At 34.0% G+C, this 26,447-nt stretch overlaps 11 protein-coding genes across 11 annotated transcripts; 6 read left to right on the top strand and 5 right to left on the bottom strand.

The window, feature by feature from the left end:
* Window positions 1-253: 253 nt before the first annotated feature.
* ARG8 (acetylornithine transaminase) lies at window positions 254-1,534 on the top strand (the record flags this gene model as incomplete). The annotated part of the gene is made up of 1 exon (XM_071055234.1): window positions 254-1,534. The coding sequence occupies one exon, from the start codon at window positions 254-256 to the stop codon at window positions 1,532-1,534; it is 1,281 nt and encodes a 426-aa protein (XP_070909927.1).
* A 505-nt stretch (window positions 1,535-2,039) lies between these two features.
* PEX7 (Pex7p) lies at window positions 2,040-3,149 on the top strand (the record flags this gene model as incomplete). Its single annotated transcript, XM_071055233.1, has 1 exon — window positions 2,040-3,149. One exon carries the CDS (start codon window positions 2,040-2,042, stop codon window positions 3,147-3,149), a length of 1,110 nt encoding a protein of 369 aa, XP_070909926.1.
* Window positions 3,150-3,802: 653 nt separating this feature from the next.
* On the top strand, window positions 3,803-8,911 carry DOP1 (Dop1p; the record flags this gene model as incomplete). Its single annotated transcript, XM_071055232.1, has 1 exon — window positions 3,803-8,911. The coding sequence occupies one exon, from the start codon at window positions 3,803-3,805 to the stop codon at window positions 8,909-8,911; it is 5,109 nt and encodes a 1,702-aa protein (XP_070909925.1).
* Window positions 8,912-9,156: 245 nt separating this feature from the next.
* Window positions 9,157-9,834, bottom strand: MTQ2 (S-adenosylmethionine-dependent methyltransferase; the record flags this gene model as incomplete). The annotated part of the gene is made up of 1 exon (XM_071055231.1): window positions 9,157-9,834. The coding sequence occupies one exon, from the start codon at window positions 9,832-9,834 to the stop codon at window positions 9,157-9,159; it is 678 nt and encodes a 225-aa protein (XP_070909924.1).
* Window positions 9,835-10,179: 345 nt separating this feature from the next.
* RUB1 (NEDD8 family protein RUB1) lies at window positions 10,180-10,365 on the top strand (the record flags this gene model as incomplete). Its single annotated transcript, XM_071055230.1, has 1 exon — window positions 10,180-10,365. One exon carries the CDS (start codon window positions 10,180-10,182, stop codon window positions 10,363-10,365), a length of 186 nt encoding a protein of 61 aa, XP_070909923.1.
* An 842-nt stretch (window positions 10,366-11,207) lies between these two features.
* RNJ42_05065 (ancestral locus) lies at window positions 11,208-13,430 on the top strand (the record flags this gene model as incomplete). The annotated part of the gene is made up of 1 exon (XM_071055229.1): window positions 11,208-13,430. One exon carries the CDS (start codon window positions 11,208-11,210, stop codon window positions 13,428-13,430), a length of 2,223 nt encoding a protein of 740 aa, XP_070909922.1.
* A 132-nt stretch (window positions 13,431-13,562) lies between these two features.
* Window positions 13,563-15,734, bottom strand: HPR1 (Hpr1p; the record flags this gene model as incomplete). Its single annotated transcript, XM_071055228.1, has 1 exon — window positions 13,563-15,734. The coding sequence occupies one exon, from the start codon at window positions 15,732-15,734 to the stop codon at window positions 13,563-13,565; it is 2,172 nt and encodes a 723-aa protein (XP_070909921.1).
* Window positions 15,735-16,247: 513 nt separating this feature from the next.
* Window positions 16,248-18,242, bottom strand: RGP1 (Rgp1p; the record flags this gene model as incomplete). Its single annotated transcript, XM_071055227.1, has 1 exon — window positions 16,248-18,242. The coding sequence occupies one exon, from the start codon at window positions 18,240-18,242 to the stop codon at window positions 16,248-16,250; it is 1,995 nt and encodes a 664-aa protein (XP_070909920.1).
* A 651-nt stretch (window positions 18,243-18,893) lies between these two features.
* On the bottom strand, window positions 18,894-21,053 carry TMN2 (Tmn2p; the record flags this gene model as incomplete). The annotated part of the gene is made up of 1 exon (XM_071055226.1): window positions 18,894-21,053. The coding sequence occupies one exon, from the start codon at window positions 21,051-21,053 to the stop codon at window positions 18,894-18,896; it is 2,160 nt and encodes a 719-aa protein (XP_070909919.1).
* A 940-nt stretch (window positions 21,054-21,993) lies between these two features.
* On the top strand, window positions 21,994-24,129 carry TRS85 (Trs85p; the record flags this gene model as incomplete). Its single annotated transcript, XM_071055225.1, has 1 exon — window positions 21,994-24,129. One exon carries the CDS (start codon window positions 21,994-21,996, stop codon window positions 24,127-24,129), a length of 2,136 nt encoding a protein of 711 aa, XP_070909918.1.
* An 81-nt stretch (window positions 24,130-24,210) lies between these two features.
* RNJ42_05060 (putative phosphotransferase) lies at window positions 24,211-25,968 on the bottom strand (the record flags this gene model as incomplete). The annotated part of the gene is made up of 1 exon (XM_071055224.1): window positions 24,211-25,968. The coding sequence occupies one exon, from the start codon at window positions 25,966-25,968 to the stop codon at window positions 24,211-24,213; it is 1,758 nt and encodes a 585-aa protein (XP_070909917.1).
* Window positions 25,969-26,447: the final 479 nt, after the last annotated feature.

Genomic DNA, 26,447 nt, shown 5'->3' with positions numbered 1-26,447 from the left:
TTATTCTTTCCATGAAAGAGGTATGACTAAGACAGTACACAAAAAATGGAAATTCCAAGCGAGATAATATTTATTTTAACCAATTTCGATCAATTAATATGCGAGCTTCCAGTAATGGAAATAACAAGCGAGATAAGATTTTTCATTATTTTCCTATATAAAAAGGTACATAATCTCGATGATCCGTAAAATCAAATGTAATAGGAAACTGATTGCCATAAAAGGCAGGTCATTCAATTAATAACTATCTAAGATGTACAAAAGACAAATATCATCAACAGCTAAGAATAGTCAATCGGCTTTAAATAAAATTTTAGAGGAGAAAACCTTCCAAGTGACAACCTATGCTCGTCCATCCGACTTGTGTGTTACAAGAGGTGTTAATGCCAAATTATATGATGACATTAGCAATAAGGAATACATCGATTTTACTGCAGGTATAGCAGTTACAGCTTTGGGTCATGCCAATCCAAAAGTGGCCGAAATACTAAAAGAGCAGGCTGATAAATTAGTTCACTCTTCCAACCTTTATTTCACTAAGGAATGCCTAGATCTAAGTGAGAAAATTATAGAGAAGACTAAGCTGTTTGGCGGCCAACATGACGCATCAAAGGTGTTTTTATGTAATTCAGGTACCGAAGCTAATGAAGCCGCTTTAAAATTTGCTAAAAAGCATGGTATAAACCACAATCCAAAAAAACAAGGCATTGTCGCTTTCGAAAATTCTTTTCATGGACGTACAATGGGTGCACTATCTGTAACCTGGAACGCGAAGTACAGAACACCATTTGGTGACCTTATACCCAACGTTTCTTTCCTGAATATCAATGACGAATTGACAGCATTACAGGATTTTATTTCCAGTAAGAAGAACGAGTTAGCTGGTTTGATTGTAGAACCAATTCAAGGTGAGGGAGGTATTTTCCCAATACCAGCCGAAAAACTGATTGGAATGAAGGATATCTGTTCAAAGAATGATGTTGTTGTTATTTACGATGAAATTCAATGCGGCTTAGGTCGTACCGGTAACCTATGGGCGCATGCCGGTCTTCCAAAATCTGCTCATCCAGATATCTTCACCTCTGCTAAAGCTCTCGGAAATGGGTTCCCAATTGCAGCAACCGTTGTGAATGAAAAAGTTAACAATGCTTTACAAGTTGGTGATCATGGTACCACATATGGTGGTAATCCTTTGGGTTGTGCAGTCAGCAATTACGTACTTGATGTTATTGCAGACAAGTCCTTCCTAGAAAACGTGTCAAGAAAGGGAACTATCCTACAAAAGGGTCTACTGAATCTGAAAGAGGAATTCCCCAATGAAATAAAAGATATCAGAGGCTCTGGCTTGATTTGGGGTGTCGAATTCAAGGATGCACCAGGTCCTATTGTACAGAAGGCAAGAGAACTTGGACTACTGGTAATTACAGCTGGTAAAACTACAGTAAGATTTGTCCCAGCTTTAACGATAGAAGATGAAATCATCGAAAAGGGGTTGGCGCTTTTCAGAGACGCAGTCAAGAGTACATTTGCATAACTGATAAATATAAAAGCTGCATATAGAGTTACATTACTTTTTCTATTTTTATATTATAGACACTAATAGATTTTTTCATCATATAATAGATGCGTTACCATTCTCCCTTACTGTAATCATGTATAAACTAAATCGCATAGTAAGAGTATATGCAAATATTGTTTTAATCACTATTCAATACTCACTTTATGACAATGAATTTTTGGATTTTTTTGCTTATTATTTGCAATCACTGTGGTCGGCGATAGATTTCTGTACTCCGAGTATTTTTTCTTCGCTTCTGGTTCCCTTATTTTTAAGTTTCGATATTTTCTTAAACCGATGCTCCCCTTCTAAAATGAGAACAGGCACAATTATAATAGTTGTAGAGTATTTGTAAGCTAGGTATAATATTGAGTTTCGAACTCTAATATGTTAATATTATATGTATTGGTACATGGACGTATTGGAAAAGTATATTGAAAATTCCCCTGTATTCTATTCGATTGAGTAGGAAAAGCAAAACATGCTACGATATCAAACCACTGGTTTTAGTGGGTACGGAGTACAATATTCCCCATTTTATGATAATGTACTAGCTGTATCCACAGGATCAAATTTTGGTCTTGTAGGAAATGGGAAACTATTTGTGTTAGAGATTAATGGAAATGGTAGTATACAAGAGAAGAACTCATTTCTAACCAAGGACAATCTCTTCGATGTTGCTTGGAATGAATTAAAAGCCAATCAGGTCTTAGTAGCCCAGGGAGATGGTAGTTTACGCTTGTTTGATATATCTTTACAACAGTATCCGATAGCAATATTTCAAGAGCACCAAAAAGAAGTCTATAGCTGCAACTGGAATTTAATTGATAAAACAAATTTTGTGAGTAGCTCATGGGACGGTCAAGTTAAAATCTGGACTCCTGAGAGAAGAAATAGTATGGCCACTTTTATACCCCATCCAGTAGAGGTGACTAGCGTCCTAGAGAGGCTTCCAGAGGCGACTTCACGTGATAAACGTGTACCGAATCAAACAACTCAGAACAAAAACTGTGTTTACCAGGCACAGTATTCTCCACATAGTGCTAATTTGGTTATGTGTTGTGCTGGTAACTCTTACATAACATTATTTGATTTGAGACAGGATCCAAGAAATAATCAGAACAGCTTTTTGGCACACCAGGGCAGGGGAGTGCTCTCAGTTGATTTTAATAAATATCGTCCTAACATCATAGCTAGTTCTGGCGTGGACAATAGTATCTCAATTTGGGATATTAGGATGCTAACTACTAGTAATCAATATCTAGGCAAGACTTCCCCGATGCTGATTAATGATATACCTAATGCTCATGATCTTGCAGTCAAAAAAGTATGCTGGTCACCACATCATTCGGACATTCTACTATCTACTTCATACGACATGACATGCAAGATATGGAAGGATCTTTCAGTTTCAAACAATTCTCCTACAGGCAAAACAAATGGATCCCATATATCTAAAGGTTGTATAGCCAATTTTAAACATCACAGTGAATTTGTATTCGGAGCTGATTGGAGTCTATGGGGTATACCTGGATACATCGCCACAACCGGTTGGGATGGTAATGTATTCATATGGAATGGACTATCGTAAATTTAGCAGGAAAACCGCTACTACAAATCACCATGTAAAACGTATCAAAGAAACTTATCCTGTCACTTATATACACACTTAGCTTCCAACATCTCTACTTAGTTAGAACTTTGTGGACAATCATATATATAATTAAATTAACTCACAAGCTATTTAACTATAATTGAAATACCATAAATAATATTCATTATGTCATAAAACGCACTATAAAGTATTAGCCCATATTTTATTATCTGCAAGCTTACATTGATTTATATATATATATATATATATATAGGCGTCATTAAATATAGAAAATTTTAACCAAATCATTGTTTAGAACCACTTTAGAAGTATGAAATGGGTTTTTAAGATAAATACACTTAATCCTTACAAGTTTGATAACTTTAGTTAATCATGCCCAATGTTCGTATGAAGGAATCTTCCGAGCTTGGCTTAGTATTCCCGAAGACCAAACGAATTTGGGCTATATCAATGATTGCGTTGTTATTAGACTATATACGAAAGCATAACATAATGGAACATAACTTTCTTATTATAATTGAAAATAATTAGTATTTACGCTGTTATTAAACTCTTAAAGTTCTATTGCATTTTCAATTGTGTTCAAAGTTAAGGAATAACTTCTCTGATAAAGTTTAATCCTTATATACATGTCGCTACCTTTAAGACCGTTAACTCTGGATTCAAACAGTAAACAATTGGATAGCAAACAAAAGAAGTTTTGTTCACAGGTTGAAAAGGCTATTAAAAAGTTTGATCTGGTGGTAGAATGGGCCGATTATATATCTAGTTTGGGTACTTTATTAAAAGCTTTACAAAGCTGGTCCCCTAAATTTCAAAATGTTCAGTATTTTGTTCCCTTTCCTTATGATGTAAGTCGAAGATTGGCTTCTTCACTTTCCCCCTCCTTACCTGCTGGTGTACATTTGAAAGCATTGGAGGTATACACATATATTTTCGAAAATATAGGCCAGGTAACTCTAGCTAATGAGGTGAATATCTGGATACCTGGTATCCTACCATTAATGGCTTATGCATCAATGTCTGTTAGATCTCAGGTAATAGAGTTATACGAAACGTATATTTTACAATTACGCTCAAATACATTGAAGGTCATTATCAAACCATTAATCGCAAGTATGTTTCCTGGCATTGAAGATGAAAGCAGTGAATTTTTACTACCAACTCTGAAATTGATTGAAATATTAAAGGAAAATTTAGATGATGACCCATTATTTTGGCAAACTTGTTTTATAGTCATCTCAAATAACCCAGAGAGAAGGGCGGGTGGCCTCGTATGGCTAACAAAATACTTTCCATCTCTTAATGCAATACCACATAAAGTTGTGGAATTAAAAAATAGAGAAAATAGTAATAGTAATAGTGAGCCAAATAAAAGTACTTCATCGCTAGAATTGTCAGAGAGGAAAAAAATTAAAGAAGATGCATTCTCGATTCTTTTGCCAGCTGCAAAAGATCTTGTGACTCCAGAACCTGGTCTGCTGATACGTTGTTTAGTTAGTTGTTTGAAAGATGAAAATGATATTTTAATCAAACGTGGCATTCTAGAATTGCTTCTACAAAGAATTAGATTAGATTCACCAGTACTACAAACATTAATTTCTCAAGATGATAGAAAGTTATTAATTATGAGTTGTTGTGAAACTACACTAAGTAAGGATATGTCCTTAAATAGAAGGGTATGGAATTGGTTGCTAGGAGTTTCTTCGTCGACGAACAGAACTAACGAGAGTAGCGCAACCAGTTTCAAAAATCAAACTCAGTTTGATAATATTAAGAGTGAGTCGGATACTGTTAGCGATTATTTCAAAAAAAATGGACTTGTTTGTCTGACTGAGGGTCTAAAAGATCTTCTAAAAGAGGACGATGGTATTATATTGGCCTATAAATTATGTCTATCTATAATGGACAGATGGGAAATTGGTTCTCTGATAATCCCTGATATCTTCATTGACTTACTCTTAGCTGCATATAATAGAAAATCGAACAAGGTAGTGTTAAATTCGTCAAGCAGGTTTTTTGACGCTGTTGAAACCAATATCATTTGGGGTAAGATTTTCCAGTATTTTATTAAGCATAAAGAGTTAGGGTTACTACAGTTTGTTTTATCAAATTTTAACATAGCCAGCGATGAAGAGATTGTTGTTCGTCATTTACCACTGCTGTTATTGACTTTACTTTCGGTATGCCATCCCCTATTGAATGAATCTACTTTTGATCATTCTCGTTTTTATGAAATCTGCCACATTATTTTATCAAATATACCTGAACGAGGTTTTTTGCCAATTTCTCAATCACGAATGACTAAAACTGGTATACCAAATGAAACGGAAACTATAAAAATAATCGAAACTTTCTATAACAAAGTTTCGAACCCGCTAGAAAATATGTCATCGGATGATATCAATATTCAGAGCCCGTTTAAATCGGAGGATTTGACCTATTTGATTATCAGTCATCTGCAAGAGATATTGCTGGAGCAAATAAAAAGTGGCGTTTCCCTGCAAAAGGTTACTAACCTATACATATCATTTTACGACAAAATACCCGAGATCGATGAACCAAATGATAATAAGATATGGTCTGATGCCCTTCTTATTGAATATGTTTTCGATTCCCTCAATACTCAAATGATTTATGACTTACAGTATTTTTCCGGTTTAGTCGACATTTATAGCAACTATCTTTCAAAACGAATTAATCTCCTTCAGTCGGTAAAACTTTTAACTAAATTAATTCAAACCCTTTGGTTCTTTTTAACTAACCCACGTTACCAGGATACAGCCATAAAATGTATCGAATCATTCGAAAGAGCAATGCCTACAGAGTTTGTTGAATCGGCCGTCGCTGGAGCTTTCGCTAAAGAACAATCTATAAAAGTTAGAATTGACATTTTGAACCTTCTTTGGTGTAGATTGTCTAGTTCCTCTACAATTTACGAGCGGCCTTTAGAGATTGTTCTTGACGAGCTTAACGATGTACAGAATCCATATTATTTGATTGTTTCCAAATGGGTATACTCTGTCCTTTCAAATGGCTCAATCAATAATCTCTTCAATATTTTAGTTAACCAACTTACCGTATTTGATTTATTCAAACGAGAACAAATATACGATACTGATGACCTGGAAATGTTTACCTATAGGATCCAACTTCTGCGAGATCTTTTGATAACAAATAATGGAACTCTTATGAAGAGCTTTAAATCTGAGTTGAGTCCGGTTAATTCAACAGAATTGTGGAAGGATGAAGATGTTTCTACCTACAAAAACTTGACAATTGCAATTCTGTTAAAATTTCTTCAAAAACGTAACAATAACCACCCCAAAAGCATCCGAAGTGCATTAGTATTATTGGATAATTTACTCGATGGTTCAGAAACAAACTTTAAAGACATAGTTATATTCCTCCTAGAGAAATCCTCCATTTATATTTCTGAGGGAGAATTGGAAGGGGAACTTATTGCTGTCGCTCTGATCAATATCGTTTCAAAAGTATTAAGATTATCACATCAAAATGGCATTAAATTAGATATATTTGATGATAATAGTACGCATATGAAATATATCGACTACTTAGTGACCACTGTCTCCTCAATGAGTGGCCCTCTTATAGTTACTGCATATGTACAGCTTTTATCAGAAAGTATTGTCTATTTTGAAAGTTCAATTTTCCGTATGCTTCTACCTCTTTCTGCTTCTATGGTACAATGTGTACAACGTTTATTTATATTAGAAAAGGAACAGGGTGGATACTACGAGTCTATATCTTTATTATTAAATGGTCTAGAAGAGTTACTAGAGGTTTCTCACGGATATTTGATTGCAGGTGAAAATGAAAGCTTTTTCGGTAACAATTCCAGTAGATCTGATTTCCTACAGTCAATGGTATCAAATGTTTTCTCTTCCGAAAATAACAATATTGACATCAAAATCCAAGGAGAGAGGGATGTCGTTGTACAATCATTTAAACAAGTGATTAATTGTACATTTGAAATATGGTTATGGTCTCATAGTCAATCAAGTATGGTGAGCCCTGATGCTATACAGCATGCTAGCTATACCAGCTATAAATTTAAATTCAAAACTAAAAATATCATGGAAAAATTATACTTTCTAGAACCTTCAGAAGTTTTGGAAGCCCTAATAAATTTGAAGAAAGAACAAATGATTATAATACTACTCCAATCTTTAGATGGGAATCGTCCAGCCTTGACAATTCCTTATTTCTTTGTTAGCATTGTATTACGTTGCAACAGATCATCAACTGTTAAATTCTCCAGAATAAGTTCAATAAATAAAGGCCAGTCCAATAAGATAGCAAAAATGGACCCTTCGTTATTAAATAAGCTGTCTGTCAAAACTATCATGCACTACCTTTTGAAATATACAGAGGTCTTAGAGAATACCTCTGTAGAGGATTTTTATACCGATTTTATTGCTTTTTTGAAAGAGGTAGCTACAAACCAATACGCATATAAGGATATTACTCTTGATGTTTTTGAATTCTGCTCAATAATCGCTCAGAAAATGGCCATGTCGAAGTTCGGGGATGAAAAAAGAGCTCGAAAAGAACTAGCTGATACATTCTTAAAATACTTTTCATCTGCCATTGAAGCCATTTCTAAAAATAAAATAGAATATCCAGAAATAGTATTATCATTGCAAAAGGTGGTTCGTAAGACTGGATACATTGTAAATGAAGATGCTAGTGGTGATAAACTGGCCTTGGTGTACAGCGCAATTATTAATAATATAATAGTACCAAATTTGAAAGGACATGAGAAAATTATTAATCTACGAGACTTCAAATTATTATTACTGGAATTATCAAAACACGGCGCTAAAGTAAAACAATGGAAACAAGCCATACAGGATGCTTTTTATGACAATAATCTCTTATCTACCATATTTAAAGATGATATTTGGAAGAATGTTATTTCAGAATGGTCTGGTCAATCAGATGTGAGGGACAGATTATTAGCAGAGTTATTACCACTTGTTATCACTAAGAAGACAAGTTTAGCCCCAACTGCGATTTCATTTAATGCATGGGGGGATTCTGAGACTGAAGGTAGAAAAAAGAATATCTTGAGGATTGCGTTTTTATTGAATGTTGGCAAGACTGATCAATACCTATTATACTTCCAACAGATCATTAACTTTGTTTTACAATACCTAATTTCAAACGAGTCTGATTTAAAGGCTATGTGCTGGTTATTATTTAGAGTGCTACTCTTAAAGTTTTCACAATCGCATTTTAATGAGCACTGGGGCATGATTACTTCTGTTTTGCAAAATAATCTCCAAGAATTCTTTGAGAACCTTCAAATACAGGAACAGGTTGATCCAAACAACATCTTACAATTATGCAAAACTCTTGATATGTTACTTGTTTTGAGTTATGAAGGCTTCTGTGCTACTAATGAATGGATATTCATAATTGATACTATTAACTGTATCTATAAAACCAATTCTTTTGTAGCATTAGTTGATGAAATCTCAACTACCCGAGAGTATGAAATAACAACTATGGATGATTTGGATATAACCACTAATACCTCTAGTTTTAGACCCCTTTTATTAGGGGTTCATTCCATCAATAGACATAATCAATTGAGAAGCTTTTTCCAGAATCTAAGTTACGTGCACTATGAACGTAACTATGGTCTACATCACTTGAATTATGACGATATTCAACAAGATGTAGCTTTAGACATTTACCACCAAGCAGAATAGTTTACGGTAAATCACAAGATAATTTAGACAATATATTTCATATATAAGGAAAATATCAATTTCAATAACAACAAACTATAAAGCAGTAAAATAATTAGAAATAAAAAAAAAAAAAAAAAAAAAAAAAAAGATGGTTTTATATATAATACAATTTGCAAAACGATAATATGATTTGACTACCATTTTATAATACCCAAATTTATGTAATTAGTTCATACTCAAAAAAAAATGCCCTAAATTTATGGTTACTGCATATACCTTTTCTTCTGAAATCTGTAAACACTCAGAATTTCCCAACCTGCTTTTCTCTGTTCGATAAGCTTTATATCCCAAAGCGCTGACATTGTCTTTACCATCTCTTCTGGTCTATTTCTAGCACAAAATAAAATGTAGGCAACACCAGTTGGTGAGAGTATCTTGTTCAGTGAACTTAGCACCTTATTAGTAATATCCATACCTTCTGGTCCGCCTAATAACGCTAGATCTAACCATTTATCTGAATTTGTATCTTCTCCAGGTATTTCAGGTACATCTTCAGCTGGAACATAAGGTGGGTTAAATACTAGAACGTCAATCTCCTTTTGACGAATGCTGGTGGCTAAATCAGATTGGAAGACCTCAAGGAAGGTTTTCTCACATCCATTTCTTTCAGCCGTGTCACAAGTTGTCTGCAATGCCCAAGGGTTCACATCGACCGCAAAGTATATACTTTCACTAGACGGAGTCGGTATAGAATTCTGCATCATAAATGTAGTTACAATCCCTGATCCGGGCCCCAATTCGCACACAACACTTAATCTTCCCGAAAACCTGTTCTCCAAATAACCTTTCTCTAATTCAAGACAATCTAATAGTAAAAAAGAATCTTCAGCTGGTTCATATACCTTATCGTAATCACATTTAACATATGGTGTCGGTAGCATCGTAGCTTCAATAATTTAATTTTTAGTTATATCTTTTCTATAATTGAAATCTAGTTATATAGAATTTTCAATATCAACTATTATAAGATTAGTATAATTTAATTAAGTAATTTTATTTAACTACTATGTATACTTGATATCCCAATAAAAAGTTTAATTTTTTTTTTTAGCTAATTTTTTTTATTTTTTATTTTTTTTTTCATTTTCGTCATTGATAGTTTTTTGATGTATTTTGAAGTAAATTTGAAAAGATATAAGCAAGAATAGTTCATCTTTCAAAACACCAGGGAAAAGAAGAACACATATAATCATAAGAAGAACACATATAATCATAAGAAGATACAAATGATCATCAAGGTGAAAACATTAACAGGTAAAGAAATACCAGTGGAACTCGATGGTGAAGATAGAGTTTATCATATCAAGGAACTTCTTGAAGAAAAAGAAGGTATCCCACCATCTCAACAAAGACTAATCTTTCAAGGTAAACAAATGTATGTATCCATTAAAAAAAAAAAAAAAATAAAATAAAATCACTCAGATGTGTGTGATATATCACACACTCCCTCCAAACTATCCTAAAAGATATAATTTACTAACAAAAACTATGCCTGTAATAATAATGTTTTGTTTTTAATAAAGTTCTTTTAAGACATATTATTTTATATTGAACACACTCTCTATTTTATTAGAAATAACGATGACACGATCAATGCTGCAAAACTTCAAGATGGAATGCAACTACACTTAGTCCTAACACTGAGAGGTGGTTAAAACCATATAGATATATAAATATAGTATAAGAATAATGAATTTTCTGCCTACAACAAAATGACTATTGTCCTACTAATAACTTGTTCGTCTAAAATAAAAACCCTTTTTTTTTTTTTTCTTCATTGAATTAAATATAGAACCCCCTCTTCCTTCGGCCCTGCTCCCTCCCTCCCGCCCCGCCGCTCGAGTGTTTTATTTCTTTCTTTCTACGTCACTTTCTGAGTAATTACAATCTAAACAACGGAAAAATAATTATTCCGAACCAATGAGATCTCTCGTGCGTCGGAAAAACTCCCGGAAAATCGGGATGACTCAAGGGTCCTTCAATAATTCCTGCGCAGAAAACTCCGCATCTTATTATATATTATATACAGAAAAAAATTATATCGGGGTACCAGAACTCATCGCATCAATCTAATTTGTTCAGTCAAATATTTATTCGTAGATTTATTGTTTTTTGTAAATAAAATGTAGAAAATATAACTTACATTAATATATAATTTAATTGCAATTTTTCACTTATAATAAATAGATCTTCTACTCACCCACTTGGAGAAAAATAAATAACAACAACCATAGACTAAAAAAAAAAAACATTGATGAAACTACCCTCGGAGATATTGGACATTATAGCCAGTCATGGTCTGGATAGTTGTAAAACTTCTATAGCGTGGTCCGATGTATCTTCATATTTTAGAGACCTGGTGAAGAAGCTTGTTGGAATAGTGGTTATTCAAGACGGTAGCATGAACCCTCTTGATGACAACAACGGGTTCTCTAGTATTTTAAATTATAAGGTGTTATTGCACGAGGAACACAATACGCTGTTTGTAAATGCTGATATGAAGCTAAGTAGTGAAGTGATAGTGGAGTTTTTGAACAGATTCAATAACTTGGTGCTCGTTATACAATCAGATAGGAGTTTCAGTGATCCACTAACTTCGACACTGAACGAAATAGCCAGGTGCTGTCACCATGGAACAAACCTGTGCATTATTTATTCAACTTCCATGAACTTTTTGAGTAAGCTCTATTTTAGAGAGTTTGGTTTAAGAGAAAATGACATTATCTTGTCAGAGTTACATGTTATTGGTACACAGATGATTCCTAAAGAAGCTGACCTGTGTGACATAGATACCCTTTTCGAGAGCACATATTTATATAACCTGAATAATTTGTTCTCCTTAAGCGTAAGGCACGAAGATCATCATTTGATTGCTCCAAAGTTGAATAGTATACGACAATTGAACTACCAGGATCCAACTTTTAATCTATACAATTTTCTATCTTCATGTAAAGGTCTGAAAGTAATCGAATCCATGAAGTTTCCTTTGTCAGCGAATATTCCAGAGGAAAATCTCTACATATTACCCAGTTGTGACAAAATACATTTGAACAATTATAATACCGGTGTAATATACCCTATAGTCGATGGTTCTGCGGTCAGAAGAGAGCTGAAAATTTCCCCTACCATTAGAGCCTCCGATCCTGAGTTTTCTAACTTGTATTTTGAGCGTATAAGAGTACTAGAAATTGAAATGAACCCTTCTACAACTCACCATGTTCGATTTGTTAGATGCAATTTTTCCAATTTAAGATCACTTCAACTGAAGTCATGCATGGCTCATTGGGATGACCTGGTAAATTCAAATTCATATCTGTACCATCTAAAAGTTAATATAAATTCAATTGAACAACTTAAATGGCTGTCGGAATGTCCATTTAACCTAAAAACTTTAGAGATAGCATCATCTACAAATAGAATATTAGACTTTAATTGTGATCCACTCATGTACAATGAAATGAAAATAAATTTTTCTCATATAAAGATGGATATACAGACAGTTTGGAGTCTCTATTTATTGGATAAAGTCATAATGAATCCCGACAACGGTAATATGATATTGGAAATCGATCTCCACGAGCAATCACTAGGCCAATCTATTATTGACTGTCCAAAAACTCTAGAGGAAATGGGTTTCTGCCATGTTAATGAATGTATTATTTGTCCTATAGAATCAATTGATCACTTCACATTAATCGCTTGCGATACGAATGAAATACCTAATATACAATCATCAATTAAAACTTCTTCAGATTCCATAAGAAACCTACCAGAAATTCCTATAAGACATACCTCCTTTGATTATGGTTCACGTTTTATAAATACAAACGAGTCTTTGGCTGATTTTGGTTTTGGAACTGAACTAAACCCTGTAGTATCTCCTTCAATATTTAGGTGGAATAACGTTATTGGTAATACGAATGAGAATTTAAGAAAAAGTAGTATTATCTCTCTTGAGAGTCAATCACCCATAACTAACAGAAGAGCATCATCAGTTAGTGCGTCTTCGATGTTTTCTAGGTCATCATATCCTTTTGTATCAGATGAAGTTATTCAGGATGAATGTATAACTTTTGAGTTCCGGAATAGACCACCTAATATTTTGACTACCACACTCGGTACCATTGAGTCTTCAGTTTTCTCTTTTAAACAACTGCGGACAAGAAATTTACCACATTTAGAAATCATAGCGAACATTAATATAGCCAAATCTGAACAAATGGCAGGTATTATCGACGTACTTAAAGAAAAAATACACGAAATACTAGAATATCGTTATGATACTAAACTAAGTGATGTCCATATAGTAAATCTGCATATAACACTTAGAACTCAGGGAATAATGAAAGCTATGCAAAGTGAAATAAAAAAAAATATTCAACTCATTTTACAGAGCAGTAAACATCCCATTGTAGTAGTGGAAGAGCATAGCTTCAGTAAAAGATATGATTTTGTTCCTGTTGAGATATCGTTTTGAATTATAGTGTTCCTTTGCTACTATTTTTTAACGGATGTTTGAACCACTAAGCTTTAAAAAATTATTATTGGTAAGTAAAAATAACACTTGTAAATATCTAAATTATTCAAGTCATTACGTAAATTTTTTAATCTAAGTCGGATTATCGGTATTGGAATTGTCAGTAGCCGATATAGGATTTTGACTGTTTGTGGCATCAAGTTCCTTGGGATCGTCGCTCGTTTTATCCTCAACCTTATCAACCTTATCACTTTTCTGGATAACGACGTCTTTACTATCAGGTATCTCATTTTGGCCTCCTTCAGTTTTTTGTCTCTTGTTGTCCCCGTTTTCAGATAGTTCGTGTTCTCTTTTCTTCTCATTTCTCTTCTGAACGTATTCTCTTGCTTGCTGCAATTTCAATCGGTGTGGTTCATTAAAATCTTTAATAGACTGCTCTTTCCAAATCTTCAGATTAGTAGATGGAGGATTGGCGTCCTTTTCATACAAACCTTTTAAACCATTATTCTCATTGAATCCAGTAAAATCAAATAAATACTGAGATCTGAGAGATCTAAGAATTTGCCAAGTCTTTACTATATCTTTATTATCATCAAATCTTACAGAATCATTCAAATTTTCTTTCAATTCTTGATATAGAGTGGCGGGAGAACTGCTCTCAAATCTTAAGTTCGAAAAACCAGTTTCGATTTTCCAGACATTATTGATTTGTTTGTTTCCCATTTTTACGAAACCAAATTTTTTAAAAGATTTATCAATTACTGGCGCAGTTGCTATATTACTACTGACCAAAATATCACCAAATTGTTTAAAACCATTTAATTTCAACATTACAAAGCAGTCCTCAGAAACAGATAAGCTCTTCAGTAAAGAGTAAAATTCGGGATCTTTGAAACAATAAAATTTGTTAATCCTATTTTCAATCAGATGTTGGGAGAATAAGGTCGCCTTTTTGATATTCTGTTCATTTAAACGACCAAACATTTCCGTTTCCTTCGCTTTTGTTTTAGAATTATTGTTATTATAGAATTCATAAACGTCCTCCTTCGTTAGTATGCGTTCGATTAATAGGCACGTAAAATATACCTGTATTAAGAACTGTTTTCTATAAAAATCATTCTCTAGAATCATCATTTGTTGATAAAGTGAGTCTGCATCCTTCAATGATATTTCAAATGCTGTCGGCTGTGGAATATGTTTGATAGATTCCAATGACTTTAATAGTTCGTCATTGGCAAATCTATTGATTTCGTCTACTTTTTCGGAAACATCCATAAACTTCGGTATGTTAGGTTTAGTTGCATAATCTGTTGAAGTATAATTAGGAGTTAGAGTAGCATTTATGGAGCTTATGCTCTTCTTTTCTTTTTTTATCAGTGTGTAAAACTCATCTTCCAAGTCTAATAGACTATCAATTATTGCAGATAGAACATTATCAAGTTCCAATTTATGATCAAACGAAGAACAGATATATTCGAAAGGTGACTTAATGAACTCACTTAATACATAGCAGTAGTCCTCCATGAACATCCCCTCTTGTGATTTATTTCTTCCCGGACTTTTATATCTTATCATATTTCGTTCTTTGTTAGACTTTGGATTTTTTGTAATGGTACCAGATCTATTGAAATTCGATTCTTCATTAACTGGCAGTAATGCAGATATAAATATCAGCCATTTATTCTTCATCTCGTTATCATTTGGATTATTGAAGAGTCCTCTTTTATTAATATGCAATAGCATCTCGTTCCATTTCCTCAATTTATCGAATAATGGTGGTTTATAGCTAATAAGCTGGCTTTCACCCAATAGGCTTACTTCCAGTGAATTACCACATTTAAAGAAATGAATTCTTGATTCAGTGTAGCTCCAAAATTCTTTTATTTCATATGGCCAATTTAAAAGGTCGGTAAGATGCGAAAATATCTCGAAATATATCACTGAACACTGTGAATAGTCTGACATATGGAAACGGGTGTTAAAAGTGAAGTCTAATAGCACTGCACATATATTAAGTCTTTCTATAAGAACTTTTCTACTGCTCTCTGTGTCCTCTTCATCTTTTACATCCTCGTTAATAGGGAACAGCTCATTAATTATTTTTTTTAAGATCAGTTCTTTTATAATATCTAAATCTTTTTCATCGGCATCATGGACTTTATTCACCAGATTAGTCCATTTAAGGTCAACCTCGTTAAATCTATCAATTGCTAAAGGATATTCTAAAATGTCCAAGTGATTATCAGCAATTCCCTTGAAAACCTTCAGCAAATTCTCAGCTTCTGTGGAAACCAGAGATTCCATAACTTCTGTAAAAATGATGTTAAAATAAGACCACACCTAACACTTAGTAATGAAATAGATATATTTATATCAGTTTTTAGAGATTATTAAACAATGTAGCTTTCAATTGGAAATTGATAATAATATATTAAAAATAATTGAGCCTCTTTGCTCTCTTCCTCATGATTTTATTTGCCAAGTCGGTTTCCCTAGCTATTATTTTTTTTTCCAATACTTTTTCTTGAATTTGCGAGGAAAATTATTTAATTTTAAACCTTCCAGAAAATATAATAAAAATGATATAGCCCTTTTTGAGTGGTCATGTCTTCGCTATTGAGGTCTGCTTATATTTGGTTATTACTGTTATTTATAACTCTAGAGATTCATCAAATTATACAGTACTGTCTGAGAAAAATAAATAGGATATATTTCTAAATATAAATATATATATTTAAAAAAAAAAAAAAGAAAAAAAAAATAAAAAAAAAAAATAATAAATATAGAATACTTGGCTTATCTCAATTAATAAATGAGTTACCATCCTCCAAAATCATCCGAAGCGGTCAAGATAGGCACTGGTATATGACATGAGAAGTCCTCTCCTTCCAAATTAACCTTGGAATGGAAAAGTTTTCCTTTCTTATCCTCATAAAATTGATCAAGGTTGCTTTCATCAAAATCGCTCTTTAAGACAAATTTCACCAGTAACATCCATTTATGTTCGAAAATATCAGTCTTAAACTGACCTGCAATATTATTAGTAGGTGTTTTGGATGGGCTAAGCTTTAGAGGAATAGAACTAAATTGATCGAAACTTATCGCATGAGCTTCTGCAATGCTTTTACCTTTAGGCTTCATTACTTTACCACTTCTATCAACAGAATACTTGGGATTAATTAACACAAAGCTCTCCAAGGAAGCTGAGATCCCAGTAATACGTATGGTTTGTTCTGAATTTTGATCCAGTGTTACCAAAATATCAAAATCATCTGATGTCATGTAAAAAGGTTTAGAGAACGTTATTTTTGCTATTGGTGAGCCATTACGATTAATTTGATAGCTCTTTTGTAGGTTTACTAATTGAGGGATCATCTTAACACCATCAACAACAGATATTTCAGCATGATATTGCCCATTAGGAGTGTTTTCTAAACCAGCAATATGATCGCGTACTGAATCACTTCTTTTTCTGTTGACTATAAACTCCTCATTCTTCCCTTCTTCTTCTATCTCGATGTCAGAGGCTTCAGAATCTTTATTGAATTGTAATTTGAGTAATGAGTCAACTGCTTTTTCAATATCCTTAAAATCATTTTGATCCTCTTCAATTATTGATGTGAACTTCATTTTCATTTTTTCTGTTAGACTTGAAGTATCCTCCTTAAACATAGAAGCAATTGAATTTCTATGGTCAAAATTAATCGACATACGTCTTTCATGCACAGAACTTCTTCGATCGAAGGATACACCCGAAGCACTGGAGACTTTCCGTTGATAACTAGAGGTGGTTTTTATTTCTCTAACTGTTCCAGGTCCTTGAATACATGCTTGTCTGTCCAGTAATGAGGAGGCTTGTAGACCTCCTTCTGTCACAAAGGGTGCAATAGTAATTGGTAATTTTTTCACTAGTGGTACTAAATTCCCGTCTATCAAACTTGTTATTCCTAATTCAATATCATATAGCACAGAAACCAAATCAGAAACCATATAAGAGGGACATAATTGCTTATCCAATGGCAATGATCTGAAAAGAAAGGTTTTAACATCACCAGGATTTAAGGTCACCTCTGTGAAAACCAAGCTTTGCGGTACTAATAATAAGGGTATTTGTTCGTATTCGGCGCTCATATTCTCTCTATTACTATCTCCCATACCAATATTCCTATCGTTAATAATTTTATTACTGTCTCTGGCGACAAACTTTAAACCAGCGATAATATTTTCATAATCTGAATTCAAATAGTTATTAAATTTATTTATTGAAGAGTCGTTTAACATTTTCATAGTTGGGTCTTCGTAATTCAGTCCTAAAATTTTTGAGTCCGATGATTTAAAGCTATCTTTATCAATCAATGAATTGTCGAACTGAAATTTCCCACTCACTTGCACATAGCTTGACAGCAACGTCACTGGAGAGTTAAACTTAAGATCTTGAATCAATTTCTCTCTCGCTAATTCCAGCTTGTATAGTTTCTGCTTCTCTTCCTCGCTTAAATTGACATCTATACTATTCTCAGTAGACCCATTGTCACCTTTTTTGGAGAATATAGTCTTGAAGGACCATTTTGAATCTGAAGTATTATTATTACTGACATTATTACTGTTACAATTTTGTCGTATTACATTTATCTTCTCATTTATCTCTTGTAAGGATTTTTCAGTTATATCCCTCTCCCTTAGGGATCCTAAGTGCCTTATCCTAATAATAACAGATATTGGTTCTCCAGCAAAGAAAGGATTGGATTCATGTATCACTTCAATGCGAACATTATCGTTTGTATAGAACGTATCGATTCTATGCGAATGCATCTTCTTACTCAGTTAATAATAATGAAGTCTTTTCTATTTAATCAAACCTTTTACTCGTGTTATCTAAAAATATTCTTCTTTTTTTTAATGCTATCTTTCCCACTATTATCAATTCTAAATATCTAGGAGCATATCCTTTAATACCTTGTTAAATTCCGTTATACACTGATCAGAATGACAAGTGGTGAAATATATTCGTAAATACATTAACTGTTGTTGAAATAGACATTTCCCTTACTCACCACCCCTTTTGCTAACATCGATAAATCACCCAAAAAAAATTAAAAAAAAATGAAAAAATGAATTTACAGAAAATCGGAAAAAAATAATTCTTCCCCGCCAGGACTCGAACCTGGAATCTTCTGGTTCGTAGCCAGACGCCGTGACCATTGGGCCACGAGGAACAAGAATTCTTGGTGTAGTTTAAATAATGCACTTTTTTTATATCATAAACGCTTAATGTGTATAATTATTTTCCGATAGAGCTGGTAGTTCTTTATCAGTTGCTTAGGGAGCTAATATGCATATATTATGATTTACTAGTAAATTTAACTAGAGGCTTACTTACCCATATTATATATTAAGACATGTTTCTTTAAAAGGGTACTATAATATAGATAGTTTTGATAGAAACAATTATTGACATATTATTTAATCGACTTTGATAGATCTAAAGATTTTCCTAACAAAGAACATACTACACATAAAACCTATCGAACCTGCGACAATACAAGTTAGGAAGGAAATCAGGAATGAATAACCGACGTATAACACGATAGTTACAAACCCTCCTAATTTGAATTGAGTGAATAAAATTGAATGGATGAAGATGTAAAATGCACAACCAAGTCCTCCAATGAAAAAACTTCTCCATTGCCAAGTCCAATTTTCAGAGCATAGTGCACAGTAGGTCACAATGATGTTAATCAAACCAGTTGTAAATGAGAATAAAATGAATGAAAACAATAGGAATCCGAACATATAGAAAATCTTATTGAACCATAAGCTTGAATATATGAAGTATAGTTCAACGGCAATAGAACCAAAGGATATTAGACCACCGATTAGAGTTGCAGGAACGGTTTTCAAAAACCACGGTTGGAAAGGAATTTGTCTGGCAATTTCATTAGTTCTGGTAGGGTGTTCATCCCAATTACATTTCTTGAATGCAATAAGAGCACCTGCAAAAGCAAATGGCAGTGAAAAAATAGCCCAAAGGAACAACATAAAGAATAGAGTAGCCAATGGGATGACATCAGATGAACCAACAGAGTATAAAAATAAATTCAATGCTACCACGGTGCAGAAAATGATACCTGGCACTAAGATAGGAGTCAGTAGCATGTTCACTTTCCAGTATGGTGCCTTAAAGAACTTATATATCGCCATTGATGTATAGGAACCGACAAAACCAAAAATAGCATAGAACATAAACATAGCAGTTGGTAAAGAACCTCTAGAACTTGGTGATAGGATACCTAAAGCAGAAAGAATAATAGATAAGAATATCATTAAAAATAGTTGTATACCAGATCCAACAAGGACTGATAACAATAGGGAATTTTTAGGTGTTCTAAAGACATCACCATGAACTAATTTCCAACCGGAGTCTTCTTCGAATTCATCACCTAAGTTAAATTCGTTGTAACGGGAAATATCACTTCTCAAAGCACGTAACAAAGAGTGAATGGCAACAGATGCCAATAAAAGGACAATAACTGAGAAATTGATCAATGAGAACCATTGAATTTTTGGGTCATATATATGCAAGTACTTGTCCCATCTAGTAGCCCATGGTGTATCTGATGCCGTAAATTTAACTGAGTAGGTAAACAAAACTTTGTTATCTTTGGTTTCATCCAAACGTAAGGGTTTGGAATCAGTATTACAAGACCTTGACACGTAGTTATCAAGTGATGCTGAGTTAACAATAACACCGACAACTCTATAATCGCCGTTACCACGGTCATGGTATTCAATGTTAATGTCAAAATGGTTGGCAAAGTATGGGACCTCTATAGTTTTGACTACGTTATTTATAACATTCTTGGCATCACGGATTTGTAATGTTTCAAAATCTACGACATTCTTTGCATCACGAGCTTGTAGATGTTCGAAGTCAACAATATTTTTGGCATCACGGGTCTCTAGTTCTATCTTATCAAAGTCAATAATATTCTTGGCGTCACGAGTCTCTAATTCCAGCTTGCTAAAGTCAATGATATTCTTAGCCTCACGAGCTTCGAGTTCTTCAGTAACCTTTTGTTTAACTTTGTCACCCACTACCTGCTGGACATCGACAAATCCAAGTTCAAACCCTGGTCCATAGAAGTTGGAGTTCGTTCTACTGTCATGGAGAACTCTTGCAGCGGGTAGATCGTCAACCAACCAGTTCTGTAAAAACCCATTTTTGATCAGCTTGTTGATAAATTTAGCGTCATCGCCGGGTATAGTGGCACCACAAACTTGAACACACTGCTGGTCTTCTAACATTTTAACGTTAAATGGTGAGTTATAGATTCTCTCACCGAACAAAACAGAACCCAATGATTCCGGCTGTTTTTCTATCTTTTCGGGTCTACAGAAATGCAATTTTTCATGATAGTAGTCATATGGGTACAGCATCCTCTCCTTGTCTCCCTTCATTTCATTACCATCATCATCAATATGCTGAAACTGTGTAGATGGAGTCAAATGGTTTACTAGCAGTGGAATACTGTCACCAGATTTATACGTCTTGGGAGCTGTACCAGGAAGATAAAATGCCAAGGCATTAGAAACCAAAAGACCTGTCACTAATAAATTTACCATGGGATTATTTGTGCTTATTTGTCGTTATATTTGCCTTTCTATATCCTTGTTTTCTCCCCTTTTTATTTAGTATAATTTTGTTGTTATTTTTTTGTTTTCTTGGTTATGACTGTATCAAAAGCAGTTTCTTCTGTAAATAACGTTAGAACAGTATCAAAAAAAATATAGTTATTTGATTGTTATATCAGTATAAGTTGAGGAATCGATAATACTGTTTTAAAAATTTTTTTGTAATGAATTTTTCAATTTATAATATAATATAACTGAATCCCATAGAAAAAAAAAATAATAAATTAGAAGAATTTCAAGCCTTTTCTTTAAAAAAAAAATAAAAAAAAAAAAAGAAATAACTTTTTTTCGCGTTGATTTTTTGACACAGAAACATCCGCACAGATATGACATAACTGCAATAAAAAAAAAATCAACATACACACACACACACATTCAAAAATAGTAACCCAAATATGATTTGAACCTGGAAAATCTATTTATTGATCCGAATAAAAAAACACAAAATTCCCGCATTAACCACTACACTACTTGTCCATAGTAAAGAGGAGGAAAGTTTGAGTAATAGAGCTGAGTATAAGCATAGTCATACTTCACGGTAATTTACAACGTGATGATTTGACAGTAGACCGGTACTGGTGCTGATCATCATTGTGATGATATAGGAATCTATGGAGAGAGTATGAGTATTTGTATCTATAACTAGTCATACAATGATATATTCAATCTCTTTGTGTATTGAGAGATATTAAGAATTTGTCTGGTAAAAAAAATAATATATTGGATAAAAGCAAAGAACGAGATATATACAGAAGGAGAGAGAGAGAGAGAGGGAGAAATACATAGGTAAATACTTTCAAATTGTCTCTACAGATAAACCAAACTGATACAAATACCGGATAATTACTATTAAATATAATATAATTATAATATGGGATTTTCTTATGAGCATTATATGAATCTAATATACCATCTCGATGATGTGAATGAAAGTGTACCGTCGGATATTGCCAAACGGATAGTATCTAATGCAATTGCACCTGTAATGACTGTCACATCAACAGCAGAGCTAGATCAGCATATCTCTGAGACGTATAATATTGACTCGCTATACATGTTATTCAGATTTTTTGGGGGTTGTGTTTCTGATAGGGACCAGGCCAATGAATGTAAGGGAAATACTTCTACGGATATAGAAAAGGCACCTGTAGTGAGTGATAGTGCTTCTGTTAGTACGGACCAGACAAGTATGAGTGGGAGTGCGCCAGTGAGTGCTACACCGGCTAGTGGAAGTCTGGATGCTAATCTAAGTGGCACGAAGAACAACCTCACTGTTCCGGGCTCTAATAGGCGAGCAAGACAAAGAAGTAACTCGAATAGTTTATATCAGCGAGATGCCACACAATCTCAATATGTACGATTTACTAGAACTCTAGTTGATCTAGTGCATACAAGAGACACTAACGATATGTTGTTTGATCACCATTCATTAGAAATGTATCTCAAAGAATATCTCAAGGTTGTGGATGAGAAATGTGCGAAAGAGCTGCCACATAAGCTCCTGAAAGAATCGATATATCATAGTTTTTTCTCGTTGGCTATTTCCTCCACGACGATTTTATCACCTTTTGAATCATTCAATCACCCAGTTGTTTCATTATTGGCAATTGATATCAGTAAAGGTGAGACATACGAAGAGGCAAGCTTCATCTTACAGAATTTTAAAAACATGAGCAAGAATGTGGATAATTTCCCTTCCTTCATTAGCACAAATGATATACTTCCTGTCTTTATCTTATGCTATAATGATGCAGTACCAGAACAATTAGACGAATCGCGTGCGCTTGCAAATAAATTGAAAAAACAGTTGTTTGTGGAAAGTATTATACTGCCTTTATGGAGCCACGAATACGAAAGTGATATACAAGTCCAATTGCACCAACCTGTCATGTCTTCGATAGAAGAAACGATATATTTTTTGCAACACCCTGTAAAAACTTCCTTATCACTGAAGCTTATTAACTGCTTATATGACCAGATTGATGCCATAGTATTTGATCTCATGAAGCCATTCATGAGGAGAAAATTGGCTTTCTGGGAGGAAACTATATTACAACCTAGGAAGTCCCTATTTCATGGCTCTAAGTTTTTCAAGAAATTTATAAATAAAGCTACGCCTGATAATCAACAGAGGAATATTTTGACAACTGATAGACTTGGAAATGAATATTTTGTATCATCTTCACCTGAATTTTTAATGAGGAAACTTGCAGATTGGTCGATGATGATATCGGACTTCAAAACTGCATTCCAAACATATGACTCTCTATGTCATGACTTAGAAAAATTTCCAAAATATCTGGCTTCCTGTTCGGAATGGTGTGCTGTGTCTTTACTGATGGGGGCCCAAAGTATCGTTACAGTCAAAATGATAAAAAACGATATTATACCAGCTTTAGAGCGAGCCTTAGATGCTTATGATTTGTGTGCTTATGAGGCCAAACAACACCACAAGAAAAACAGTAATGATGATGGAAGTGCTGTACGGAGTTACGAGACCCGATGTCTATTTCTTTCTTCAGAGCTGTTTTTGTCTTTAAGTGATACGTGGACTTCGACCCCTTATGCGATATTGTACCTTGAAACCATTTTGGATGAGTGTAAACTGGGACCTATCTCAGAAATTATGATATGGGAAAGATTAAGTGACTGTTATGGAATGCGAGTAGATCCTAGAATCAGACATAAAGTAACGAATCCAGGTTTTGCTCAACAAAGGAGGTTAACTGTGTCAGAAGATGACGTTTTTACGAGAGAAGATATAATTTCCAAAGGACTCACAAGATTCAGAAAGGCTGCATTATTTAGACTCATTGCAGCACGCAAATGGTCTGAACAAAAGCAATGGAGGCAGTTGGATTGGTGTATTCAAGATTTAGACAAATTCTATGGTGGATTAGATACATTCAACCAAAAAGATTTGTTATTTAGCAAATTGAAACACCGACTACTAGAAAATAATTTTAATACACCGTATAATATGGATCCAAAACCGGAGGATTCCTAGAGTAACATATTTGTGTATAGAAGAATGTTTATATAACTTTTGGGCTTTATAGAAAAACAGCATTTTTAGTGTTATTATTACTTAAGCGCCGTTTAAACCGAGGGCAAAATCAACCATGTTACGGTATTCTCTTTGCCTGTACGCCATATCAATGAATATCTTGTATTTTACTTGTAGAAGCTTCCTAGTAATATTGTTTTCGTCGAAAGGAAATACAGAAGATCCTTCTGGTGTCATTTTCACCATAGTACTCCATAAGGTATCGCCAACATAGTCCTTTGTTGTCGTACCGTTCTGATGTCTAGAAGCATCCGCCATAGCTCCAAGGATGGCTGATCCAAAAACAACAGCGGAGTCTATATACTTCGGAATAATTATAGGAAGGCCAGTACAATTGGCCATTAGCATCATTAACAAATCATTTCTGCATTGTCCACCAGACATATATATGGAAGAAATTTTATGGCCAGAAGAAACCATCGTTTGTATTATATGTTTTGTCTGTTGTGCAATAAATTCACAGGCTGCAAGATAAGTGATAGCTAAATCGTCAATTGATGTATCCATTGACTGACCAATTACAGTTGCTCTCATATTTGGATCAGCAATTGGTGATCTGTTGCCATGATAGTCACCGTACAGGAAAAAGTCCTTAGTTAGCATCAAAGGTGTATCTAATTTTCGCTCTTGCATCATTTTATTGATATGAGAGTTTAGAAACGTAAACTTACTTACCTCCTTCTCATTAGCTAACTTTGTTAATAATTGAGCCGATGGATGTGTGGTCAATACATGGGCTAGTAGTGCACCAGTACAGCTCTGTCCTCCTTCTGCACACCAATAGTGTGGCACCATTACATCCCTATAAGGCCCCCATACACCATTAACAAAAATGGGATCTTTCGAAAGAGCTATATGACAGGTAGATGTACCAGCAACTGCTGCAAGTCTACCTATACTTTCATTAATACTCTTTCCCAAAGTATCAGAATCCTGACATCTAGTGGAAGCTCCTACTGTACCTATCCAACCTGCATATGCATCAATTATACCAGAGCCAACAGCACAGTTTTTACCTATCAGAGTTTCTTTACTGAATACATCAGTAACAGTCCCAATACATTGACCAGCAGATAAAAAGTTTGATTTTTCATTATCTGATCCACCCAGTTTCAAAAAATTGTCCTTGGCTAGTTCTGGTAGGTCAATTCTTTCCAAGAATTCCTTGGACCATCCATTCTTTGAATTTTCAACACCTTGAGGGAGGAAACCTTGTTTACAAACAGCTGAACAGTATGATCTTTTTTCAACTCCTGTAGCTTTCCAGGTTAAGAAGTCAGGTAAATCTAAAAACATACAATTTTCAAACCGTTCCTGAGTCATGTTATTCTTCAACCATTTAATTTTAGGCATCTCCATTTCAATTGACATGTTACCTCCAACATATTTCAAGCATTTATCATCTGTGTTGTTAATATCGATTGTTTCTTTTACTGCTCGATGATCCATCCACATAATAATGTTCTGCTCCTTATTTTCAAAATTAGGCCCTACAGCAACCTCTTCATATGTGTTAGCATCCAATACCACTAACGAACAGGTAGCATCAAATCCAATCCCCATAATACGGTCTCTTGGAACATCTGATTTCTGAACCACAGTACGAACACATAGGCATACGGCATCCCATATTTGACGTGAAGATTGTGTTACATAACCAGTTTTCAATTCCTCCTTGTCTATGGCCTCCTCATACATAGAGATAATTACACCCTTCTGGTCCACAATGCATGCACGTGCAGAGCCTGATCCAACATCAACACCGACATAAAATGACATTTATGAAATATACGTTTTTATTTGCTTTTTTATAATGGTTACAGTTTAAGTATATTCACAATTGGACTCTTTCCTCCAAGGGGAAGTTGAAACCTGGGTTTTTATACTTCCAAATTCGATAAACCATTGGTCCCTATATCTCGAAGAAATATTCGATGGTGGGGAGATGTTCCTGTACTTAATGTCCTTGCGGAATTTAACCGGACCGTAAATCATTATGACGTAATGGGAATTTTCTCGAGGATGAAGATTGGCAGTATTAATTTAATAGGTTTGTAGTTATGGATTATTGAGCAATAAGGGGTTATTACCTTAATATATCTAACTGCGGCTGGATTACATACCACTTCGCAAGATTAGTTCTTCTTGGGATTCGTATAAACTCTTTATGTGTAAAAATTGAAATTGTACGATATTAAGAGGTATGGTACCTTTTCATCTCCATAACATAAAAAAAAATATAAAGTTTAGATTAGTAA

This window comes from Nakaseomyces bracarensis (genome assembly GCF_045282275.1).
Source record: "Nakaseomyces bracarensis strain CBM3 chromosome Unknown Scaff13_0, whole genome shotgun sequence".
In the NCBI taxonomy this organism is placed as follows: domain Eukaryota; kingdom Fungi; phylum Ascomycota; class Saccharomycetes; order Saccharomycetales; family Saccharomycetaceae; genus Nakaseomyces; species Nakaseomyces bracarensis.
The sequence above is the reverse complement of the archived record's forward strand: the minus strand, read 5'-3'. Positions and strand labels throughout refer to the sequence as shown.